At 39.0% G+C, this 10,755-nt stretch overlaps 2 protein-coding genes and 2 pseudogenes across 2 annotated transcripts; 1 reads left to right on the top strand and 3 right to left on the bottom strand.

The window, feature by feature from the left end:
- Positions 1-1,863: 1,863 nt before the first annotated feature.
- On the bottom strand, positions 1,864-3,197 carry LOC125591205 (annotated as a pseudogene).
- A 674-nt stretch (positions 3,198-3,871) lies between these two features.
- Positions 3,872-4,887, bottom strand: LOC125594636 (annotated as a pseudogene).
- An 872-nt stretch (positions 4,888-5,759) lies between these two features.
- Positions 5,760-7,018, bottom strand: LOC125594620 (protein LEAD-SENSITIVE 1-like). The gene is made up of 2 exons (XM_048770750.1): positions 6,775-7,018; positions 5,760-6,622 (listed from the first exon to the last, which is right to left on the bottom strand). Exons 1-2 carry the CDS (start codon positions 7,001-7,003, stop codon positions 5,919-5,921), a joined length of 933 nt encoding a protein of 310 aa, XP_048626707.1. The 5' UTR covers positions 7,004-7,018; the 3' UTR covers positions 5,760-5,918.
- A 1,540-nt stretch (positions 7,019-8,558) lies between these two features.
- LOC106433031 (sister chromatid cohesion 1 protein 4) lies at positions 8,559-10,647 on the top strand. Its single transcript, XM_013873882.3, has 5 exons — positions 8,559-9,341; positions 9,431-9,464; positions 9,634-9,739; positions 9,831-9,960; positions 10,279-10,647. The coding sequence occupies exons 1-5, from the start codon at positions 8,868-8,870 to the stop codon at positions 10,375-10,377; spliced, it is 843 nt and encodes a 280-aa protein (XP_013729336.1). The 5' UTR covers positions 8,559-8,867; the 3' UTR covers positions 10,378-10,647.
- Positions 10,648-10,755: the final 108 nt, after the last annotated feature.

Genomic DNA, 10,755 nt, shown 5'->3' on the forward strand with positions numbered 1-10,755 from the left:
CTGCTCACAACCTTTAAGGGTAACTAAAAAACGATCCTTATCCTTTCTTCTTAGCTGTTTTGCATTGATATTAGATATTCTGAAAAATGTACATAGTAGTTAGTTGTTCACTCTTTGTTTTTGGAAATTACTGACTCTTTGAAGTGATAATGCAGGGGTGGGAAGAGACAATAGTCAAGGAAGAGCAGGGCGAGAGTGAGTTGAAGATATCACTTCCGTCCTTGCCTTCGCTCTATATAAATTTCATTTCTTTGTCGAGCATCAGAAGAGATCCATCGAATTGGAGGCATGTACTGGATAAGTCAATTTTGCAAAAGTTTGCTTCAAGCCTGTTGGAGAAGTGCGTTGTCTCTGTTTACTTCCTTTTCTATGATTATTTTCTACATGCTGCAGAATGTTTCTGCCAACGGGAAACGATTTCTCTTCAAAATGTTCGTTATCATTATTCTCCTATACACACTTATTCACTTTCATCAGTAAATATCTCCAAGCTAGTGATTGCTTATAAAATGATTTTTTTTTCAATTTCTCTTGTACAACGCAGATCATCATTATTTATGAGGATTTCTTATCTGCCAGGGAGCCAACGAACCCCAAATTTCCAGAGAAGGGGGTTTTACAAATTTTACTGGATTTGAGATTTGCCTCGGACATCTTTTCGGGGGTGATACAAGCACCAATGTGGAGATACAACCAAAGATCACAATGAACAGATCAGCTTTCAGGCGAAAGCAGGGCCAACAGCAAAACAAGTCAGTCAACAGAGGCGCATTGATGGAGTAATCTCCCAACTGACACCAAAAGTTGGATCCTATAGACTGGCTCACGTAAGGAACCTTATCCCTAAACTATGACCAAGCACATCTTTACTAACAAGTTAATGGGAATCATCTCATCTTATCGTTTTATTTGTCTCAATCATTCTCTGATGCTTGTGTTTTGAAATGTCTAAAAAAGGTACGAGCCTTATCTTTGGGAGAACGAAAAGCAGTCATACTACGCCACGCAGTTACTATTTGGATTCTTTGTGCAACTAAACCGAATGTACACAGATACTTCCAGAAACTACCAAGTAACTCAGAGTCAAATATCATGCCATGCTCCACAGTTCCCCGCTTCAAATACCTTCCCATAAGGTAAGCTTTTCTTCTTCCACACCTGAAACTATTTGTAGCCTTGTGGGGAAAAAATGGTTTCTCATATCCGGTTTAATTCAGCGCTCGGCTCTGTCCTCTAGAAGTACAAATAAGGTCTCCCACTCAGTTACATCAAATGAAAGTTCGTCAAGAAACTCATGGAATGCATTTACAAATGGCGAGCTTTCTCAAACAAGTGATTTGGAAGATGACTCCAGTTTCGGCGTGGGCTTCCCCGTTCTTTAACGTCTTTATGCAGGTACAGTCTAGTCTCCTCGGTTGATCAGTGGCTCAATTTTTTTTCAATAATCTGTTCAAATATCGTAAGATCATGTAATATATGTTTTCAGGGCTAGTAGTAGATTTTGGGTCAATACTAAGTGACGGACAAGTTGGAATATTCAAGGATAGATCAGCAGCCGCTATGTCGACATTTGGGGATATATATACCATCTCAAGCAGCCGGTTTACTCTCTCTTTCACAACCACCAGGTACGAGTGATGATATGACGATCTTCGGTTTTGTGAGTCTAAACCGATGATGATTGCAGCAGTGAGATATCTGCCATTATAGAAGTTTTTACATTAAAGAAGAGAACAAGTTTTGTAACTCTGTTTTGATTTATTGTTTCATGTAATTAAGAGATTTGGTTCTACAAAAATCCTCAGACTGAATACAATCAAACCCTCATACATATAAAGTTTAATATCTTGCAAAAAAAACTGATTAAGGTATTAACGTCGCTTTCTCAATGAGAGGCTTGAGCTTCTTCTTGTCTGCAAGAATCTTGAGGAAGTTGAAGAGGAAAGGGACATAGTTATGTTTCCTCCTCAAGTTCTCTTTCTTCCAGTTCTTGGCCCTCTCTTCCTCCATTACAATCTTCTGCGACACTGTCTCGATGCCGACGTTGACTTCAGAAAGAGACTTATCCAGAGCCTCGTAGCTGCTCTTCTCAGCGTACTTATCAGCTTGCAGTGCACCCCACCTGCTGCAAATCCTCTCTCTCTATCTTCATCTGATACTCTTTCAGCTCAGCTCCGGTACATCTCTTTCCTGTTCTTAACCACAGCCAAGAGACTAAACCGAATCTCGTTCTGGAGATACCGGTCAATCCTCTCTTGCACCACAGGTTGGACCATTTTGAGCCACTCGATTCCGTCTGGCTCACCGAGACATTGTCCAAGGCTGATGGGTCCTTCTTTAAGACCATCGAGCTCGTATAGATACCATCGACGGGTAAGTAGCTGATGTAATGATACACATCATCATCTTCCTCTTCCTTTTTCTCCTCCGAGCAGCTATCTCATCCTCGTCCGTGGTGGTGGAAGATGAGTCAGGCCTAGCAAAGGTGTTGTGAGCTGCACGTATCGCCTCGTTGTTGCTGATGGCTAAACCTTTGAGCTCAGGTGGGAAGTCTTTAGCGAACTCTTTCAGTTCAGACAGTTCTGAACCGATCTCGATACCGAAGAGTTCATGAGGACAGACAGTAAGGCTTGTGTAGCACAAGCATTGTTGATTATCTACAAGAGAACACACATAGAGTTATAACATTCCCAAAAGAGTTGAAAAAAAAAACTAAATGTGGGGGGAGAGAGTGGGACCTGGCTGGCAAAGAAGAAGTTTGGGTTTGGTTCAGTGATGACAACACGAGACTCCTTTTCCTCAGGACGCCACTTAAAAGCAATACCAATCCGTAAACAGGACTAAAACAAAGAAGAACCCAACAGTATTATTGACTGAGTTTTGTTGGAAACAAGAAGCAACCAAAAGAGTGTGAACAAACCTTATTTCATCAAGAGAAGTAATGTCCAAGGAATACAACTCTTCAACCTGCACACCTTTCACTTGCATTTGTTGTATAATCTCCGTGAAAACACCTAAACATTATCAATAACAACAACATCTATAGCTTACACAGACACTATCTACTACTATATAACATGACCAATCCTTGATGTATATTTGAAGAAGCTGAGAACAATAAGGAGCTATTAGACAATAAACCCCAAATTGGATAGAAAAAAAAAAGGTTTACCAGGATCAGATTCTACAGGGAGCCAGACATGATTTCACGATGAACAAAATGAAAATGGGATTGAGAAATTGGAGATTATGATTTATATCTATCGAGATTCGCTAATCCCCCTTCTTCGAGCTCATCGTCTTCTCAAGGAGGTGTGTTGAGTCAATCAAGAGTCTCTCCCCCTCTCTCTCTATACTGGTGTGGTCTCGACTCTCCTCGTCTTCTCGTATATAAACCGAGTCTAATCGAACCGAAGCATTAGATGAATTAAACGGTATTGACTCAAAAATTTATAACAAAAATAAGAAGCAAACCGAATCAGACCACACTTTTAATTCTATTAAAAACAATCAAACCGAACCGAGAACTGAATGTTCTTCTCTCCATTCACCCGTCTTTCTCAGCTACGAGTCAACAGCCGTTTTCTCTAGACCAGAAGCTGGTGTTGTTATGCCTCATGCCTGAACCTACTAGTCATCATGGCTTACAGTTCCAACTCTTATGGTCTTGTGAATTGAACATGGCAGTTGGCGTGGTGTTCTTGGCCACTATATATAAACTTTAACCAACCAGTAATCAACTTAAATTTAATTTAGAAACCGTGTTTTCTTGATTACGCAAAAATAAGACAATCTCAAGCGTGGTTATAACGAGTAAAGAATCAACCACATCTCTTTCTTTACGCGTTTACGTTTTTACACAACACAAACATGAAGACCTCAATTAAACTGTATTCACACATCATACAATAGAGTTACACAATTCAAAGAATTTAGAAGCAGATTCAATCTGGCATTAACCAACAATCAAATACACACATTGCACACAATCAGAACCAAACCAAACTCAGCTCTCCTTTGCCAATGTATCAGCCTGATTAAACCGAGCAACGAGGCTCTCCACAGGCACTTTAACAGCATCACTCCTCATACCAACATCCGAACACAGACGTATAGCATTACTAGCCCAAGGACTAACCATACGCGCAACACACGCAGCCGCACTCACCGAGTTAGCCTGACCGCTTCTCCCAAGCACATAGCTTCTCCCCACCACCAAACCGTCTTACAGTACATCGCAAAATCCTCACAGTTATTCTCGAACACATGGTACTCACCAAACCCATTTCTCAGCAAAAGAAACTCCGCACGAGAGATCACTTCCTCCGAAGGATCCGAAGCCGCCGTCGTGCAGGTACCGCCTCGGAGCTTGGACATGAACAGAGCCGGAGAGACACTGTACTCGAAGCGAAGGAGATCTCCTCCGGAGAGAAAGCAATCGAGACAAGAAGAGATAACTCCATGCGTGTTGGATTGCTTTCCTCCACAGTTAGGACAAGGGTTGTCTCCTCCGTGATTGGTAATAGAGCTGACGATGAGCTTGTCCAAAAAAGTTCCCGTTCCGATTTCAAGACCGCCTCCACGTGTGAAATGAATGACCTTTCCGTCTCCTATGTAGATTCCTGTGAGATTGCAAACATAAAGTTTGGATCTTTGATAAACCCAGAAGAGAGAGAAGGAGATGGGTTACCGTGATGAGAATAGATATAAGCGTTACGCCATGAATAGATGTGGTCTCCTGGTTTCAGATCGTCTTTAGAGATCTTGTTGGAGAATAATCCTATCTTCTCTAGAAGAATGGATTCCATCTCTGGCTAGATCAATGGGGGTTCTCTAGAGTTTTTTCCAAGATTGTTGGTTTAAAAAAACCAAACCTTTAAAGTCAACTGGTTTTGTATTGGCTTAGCTGGATAAGGAAAAAGTCAAAAGGTCAAATTGAATTTAAGAATCAATTTATCCCCGGTAAAGGTGATTTGCATAAATATTTAGGAGAAACTCTAGAAATTAATAAACATTTATGATTTTGAGTTAGATAAATTATAAATTAATAATGCTATATAATTTTTTTATAAAGTTACATGAATATAAATTTATCTATAATTTCTCTTTGCAATTTAGTATTTTAATATTATTTTTACATCTAAAATACATTAATATTCTAGGATATATAATTTCAATACGTAAAATTTATCAAATAATCTAATTAAAAAAAAGATTTCAAATCTAAAAAGTTTGATTACTCTATAACATCTTGAAATTAAAATTTCTTTTTTTAAATAAAAACTGAAAATAAAATGTTTTACAAATATAATCTAAAATAAGTTTAAAAAAATAATAATTATTTATAGTGTTTTTATTGTATAATAACAAAGAGAGAGTTCCACGATTCAGCAAAAGTAGAAGTAGCCGATTCTATGATCCACAATAACAACTTGGTGAGTTATTAGTTATTGATAACTCAGAAAAAGACACCAGTGCGTGTATATTCAGCCAGATAAACAAGGTGGTGAAGAAGATATAGAGACAAAAGCATGTTGTATTCTTGTGTGATTGTAATGGGTTATGATCAGAAAACCTTCTCGTGTGGACAGCTTTGTTTAGTTATTGTTTTACTGATGATGACTAGTGTAACACTAACACTAAATTCCAAATCAACCAAGGAGCCAAACTAATGGTAGGTAGGTGATCAAACACTATTCGTCATCCACTTGTGTTTGTTTATTGTTTTGTTTCAACATTCTTCCAAAGTAGACCAATACTTTGGAAACAACAATAATGTTATTTTCACATGATAAGTAGTGTCAAACACACATGGTTGCACGCATACAATGAAAACAGAAGCAAACAGTTAGTTACCATCAAACACTCACAATCACAATCACAATCACAATCATAATCACACCACAACAAGTGCTAAACTAGCTAGACTTCTTGTCGTCTCTTCTTTCGATAATCGCTATAAGCGTAACAAGGTCTTCCACAGGAACTTTGCTAGCATCACTTCTCACACCAATATCAGCACATAAACGACCATAGCAGTAGTTACCATACCCCGCCGCCAAAGTCACAACACCAACACCAGCAACCCCAGAAACAACCAACCTCGCAGCAGAGCCCACAGAAACACTCTTCACCGTCCCCCAAAGCGACAAAACACCACGCACCGCAGACCACGAGTTAGCCTGTCCACTACTCCCCAGCTTAGACAAAACAATCAAACCAGTTTTGCAATAGATCGCAAAGTCTTCACAGTTGTTCCTCAACAGATCATACGCACCAAACCCATTTTTATTAGACAAGAGGTGTCTCGCACGGTTAACGGTTTCATCAGAGGAGTCTGAAACCGCTGTTGTGCAGATACCGCCTCGCGGTTTAGCCATAAAGATGGGTCCAGAGACACCGTACTCGAAGAGATAGAGGTTTCCTCCGGCGAGGAAACAGTCGAGGCAAGAACAGATCACACCGTCGAGATTCGATTGGTCTCCGCAGTTAGGACAAGGGTTGTCACCTCCATGGTTTGGAACCGAACTAACGATGATGTTGTCTACGAAAGTCCCTGTCCTTGTCTCAAGACCACCTCCGCAAGTGAAATGTATGACGTCACCATTGCCTACATAGATTCCTACAAGTTGCAAACATAGAAAGGATCGTCATTTATTCTAAGACAGGAACATAAAAAGCTAAGATCCAGCGAGAATTGTCTGAACAGAAACTGAAGGAGTGTTAAATGCAATGTAGCTACATAGAGATAGATGGAAGGGAAAGAGACTGAACCGTGATGAGAGTATATGTAAGCCATACGCCATGAATAGATGTGATCTCCTGGTTTGAGTTCATCTCTTGAGATCTGTTGAGAGAGGAATCCCATCTTCTTGAGAGACACAGAAGAAATGTTAGAAGCGCCGCGAGACCAAGAAATGATTCTTTCCTCTTGTGTGAGGTTTTTCACTTTACTCTCTTTCCGGTTTACTACAAACCACGACTCTTGACTCTTGGTTTGCATTTCAATTTTCAGTGTTTTTTATTCGGGTAGTTTTCACTTTACTCTCTTTCCGGTTTATACTAGAAAACATGACTCTTGCCTCTTGGTTTACATGGGTTTAAACAAACGCCATTTTGTTAATTTTGTAGAGAATTATAGAATAATTTTGTTCCTCGTTAATTTTGATATTATTTTCAAAATTTTATTCCTACTCATTATTTTTTTTATATATTCCTAATGTTCCTATGATTAGTTACCATTCAAAATTCAATATTATAAAATACAATATTCAAAAACAGAGAGATTTGTACTACGCGTCTACGCCCTGTAATGGTTAATTTTCCTTTTAGGATTTGGCAAGGCTTTAGCACGGAGTACCGAGTCACCTCTCCGACATAGTCTCAACGCCATATCTACTGCGCCTATTCCGAAGAGATAGATCAAAGCCCGGCTGCAAAAGAAAAAAAAGGTTAGATGGAGGGAAAAAAACAATTCACAAATGGTTTGTAAAGAAGAAATAACAAACCTCTTAAGAACAAAAACATCAGTGATCTTTCCACATGAAGAAAAGCGGTTAGTCAAATCACTCTTAACAACATCTACATGGAGCGAAGGGTCATATCCAGTAACAGAAATGCCTCGGCTCCTGTAATTCAATAGTTAATTTGTCAGCAAATTACAAACAAACCCAATGTAAAGAGAAAAAAAGCATGAATATAAAATTTTACTTTTTTCTTTGGAAATGGGCAACATGCCTAGCAGCCAACTCAGCAGTACTCAAACCAGAACTAAGCTTGCTGAGTTCTGGCGGTAAAACTGTAGCAGATAAGATCCATCCTCCATATCGGTTCCATCAAGTGCCAATGCTTTTTCTTCTGCAGCTTCTCCGCGGAGAACAAAAACGGTAAAGCCGCCGCTAATTGCATTGCGAACTCTCGGAACTTGCACTTTTAAAATTTATCCACATGACCCAGACAGCTTAGACAATGATCTAACGAGGTCAAGGGGCTGAAGCGACGACATGTTGTACCCCTGAACCCAATCCTCACCCTATCATCAGAAATAAATAATCAGAATAAATAATCAAAAATCAAATGTTGACACAGGCATAAGAAAGTTCACAAAAAAAAAAAGAGTCTAAGAAATTCCTTACTGGCTTTTGACAAAATCGTAGAACGATTTCATCACTTGAACATGGCTCTCACCAGGTAACTAATAAAATCGGTATAGCTCCAGAATCCATAAGAAACACCTGTGACACTGACTTTCGTGTAGAGGGTGCTAAAACTGAATGAGTCACCAACATCGGTAAATAGGAGCTCAATTTTGCAGTGAAAGAAAAATAGGAAAAGAAGGAAAAATAACTAATCGTAAGATGTTTTTTTGGCTATTCAAACAAAGAAGGATACGAGGGAAGTCATATAGCAATAGGAAAGTGAATCAAATGATCCAGAAGTGTCTATTCGAATCGGACATGAGATGAGTATTCGCTAGGATGATTGATATGCACAATCAATGCACAGTATTCTGTCACGGCAATGTCTTAGCTATTACAATACTCATTTCTTGCTAAATTTTAAGAATCACTTCTTTTAGATCACTAGGAATCACGATAATTGAGAATGATGACCGTCATGCTTCTGTTGGAGCGGTGGAAGATAATGAATGTTCTGCTCCTCAAACTCGCCCTGATGGTTCTGAAGAGCAACCTGCTGAGGCTCTTACTCACCCAGAGGACCAACAAAACATAGACCAACAGGAAGAAGAAGAAGTGAAAGACGATAACGAGCTTGGTGAAACAGCATGTGAGTTAGAAGTTCCAAAAGAAGGCGATGGAGCTGCTGCTGATGAAGTAAGTCTTGTAGTGAATGACGAGATCGGTCAAATGCCAGCCGAGGACAAAGTCGATCATGTAGAGGGAATAGAGGATTTACAGGTGGAAGGATACCATGATGGAGGTGTAGGCGGTGAAGATGTTTGTGTTATCGAAATTACTGAAGGTGATGTTGATCACAACGCCATTCTCAATGAGACAGACTTGAAGGTTGAAGATGAGCTTCCACATGATAAGAAGACGGATGCATCAGCTGAAGTCTGCGAGATTGGTGTAGACAACCAGACTCAATGTGATATCACAATTGGCTATATTGAAAATGGACACGTAGAAGCTGGTGATTTGGCTTTGGAAAGTCTCAACGAACCAATTGTGGAAGCAAAATATGATGGGGTGAATCCAGAGACAGAGCCTGATAACAACTACGAACCGCATAATGATGTGTTTAATGAGGAGGCTACTAATATGCAAAGTGCACCAGATGAAGATCCTACTTCTCGCGATGGTTTTATGAGAGATAACGACGTAAGTTTTGTTTCATTGTGGTTTCATATCCTTATTCAAGTAAAGACATGCCTCTTAAGTTCTTCTTGTGTTATTCTCTTATGCTTTAGGAAATGGATACAATGGAAGTGGCACATGACACAGGTTCTAAACCTTTTACGAATTTTAATTGTACAAATTATCTGTACGTTCTCAGTTTAAGCAATGGGACTAATACTTGGTCATCATAGCATGATTTAGATTTGTGAGATGCTGTTATATCCATGATGTCTCAGTGGTTCTACTTATAATTGATTTCACTCTGTGTTTTCAGGATTTTTGAATGTGGATGATGATGAAGATCATGAAGAAGACGATGGTATGCAAGAAGGTGATGAAACTCGTCTTCTAGAGAACAGTGGTTGGTCTTCTCGTACCAGGTCCGTACAGAATCATTTTTTTGCACAGACTATCATGTAAGAAACATGATGAGCCTGAAACACTGAAGACTATTATTCTCTTTTATTATAGGGCTGTGGCGAAGTATCTCCAGACAATATTTGATAAAGAAGCTGAGAATGGGAAGAGTGTTGTTGTAGCGGACAAACTTTTAGCTGGGAAAACCCGTAAAGAAGCATCGAGAATGTTTTTTGAAACCCTGGTATGTTCATAATACGACCCTAAACAAAAAAAAAAAAAGCTCTGATCTTTCTCTCGAGAAAACAAACTTGACCAGTAATTGATAAATACACATAGAATCTTACATGTTTTGGTTTTATGCTGCAACTCCAGATTAATTTGTCTGTTTTCCTACTGGATTGTTAGGATGTTTAGGTGTAAGCATGTCTAAGTTAGGTGTGTACTCTCGGCTTTAGTGCATCAATCACAACTTGTCTTTTTAAGACGGAAGAACAAGTTTGGTCTTCATAAACTTGATCATCTTGTTGAATCTGTCTTTTATTATTTGCCAATGTTGCAGGTTTTGAAAACAAGAGATTATATCCAAGTTGAACAAGCTAAGCCATATGAAAGCATCACCATAAAACCGCGACCAAGACTCACCAAATCCATCTTCTAGACGGAGAGGAGTCTTATAGTTGCAGATAGGTAGAGTTTGGTCCAGCCAGAAAATATCATCCTAAATGATTTTCATTCTCTGAAGTTATATACATTTTCCCTTTTACAAGGCAATGTAGTAGCGATAATAGTGTCAGTGGTGTTGTAGCTAACCATCCAAGTAGCTGGAGGTCATTTATTTTACCCTTATATATATAACTTGTATGTATGTATATATTGGTGCCACCATGATCATCACCAGTTTATATTTGAGAGATGCTAATTTTATTTTCTCCCGTCTGTCATATTGAACTTGAGAATGTCGAGGAACCCATTTTTTACTGAATATTAATAATTTCATATTAATATTATTGGAATCAAACAGAAGGTATAAATGATT

The sequence above is a fragment of the Brassica napus genome, chromosome A3 (genome assembly GCF_020379485.1).
Source record: "Brassica napus cultivar Da-Ae chromosome A3, Da-Ae, whole genome shotgun sequence".
Lineage (NCBI taxonomy): Eukaryota > Viridiplantae > Streptophyta > Magnoliopsida > Brassicales > Brassicaceae > Brassica > Brassica napus.

What these genes read in the sequence shown, in the direction of transcription:
- LOC125594620 (XM_048770750.1), bottom strand. Translation starts at nt 7,003, where the DNA reads ATGCAAACCAAGAGTCAAGAGTCGTGGTTTGTAGTAAACCGGAAAGAG. An exon ending in TTACATATACTCTCATCACG is followed by an intron (nt 6,623 to 6,774) that starts GTTCAGTCTCTT and finishes TGCAACTTGTAG; the next exon opens with GAATCTATGTAGGCAATGGT.
- LOC106433031 (XM_013873882.3), top strand. Translation starts at nt 8,868, where the DNA reads ATGCCAGCCGAGGACAAAGTCGATCATGTAGAGGGAATAGAGGATTTA. An exon ending in GGAAGTGGCACATGACACAG is followed by an intron (nt 9,465 to 9,633) that starts GTTCTAAACCTT and finishes CTGTGTTTTCAG; the next exon opens with GATTTTTGAATGTGGATGAT. An exon ending in GAATGTTTTTTGAAACCCTG is followed by an intron (nt 9,961 to 10,278) that starts GTATGTTCATAA and finishes CCAATGTTGCAG; the next exon opens with GTTTTGAAAACAAGAGATTA.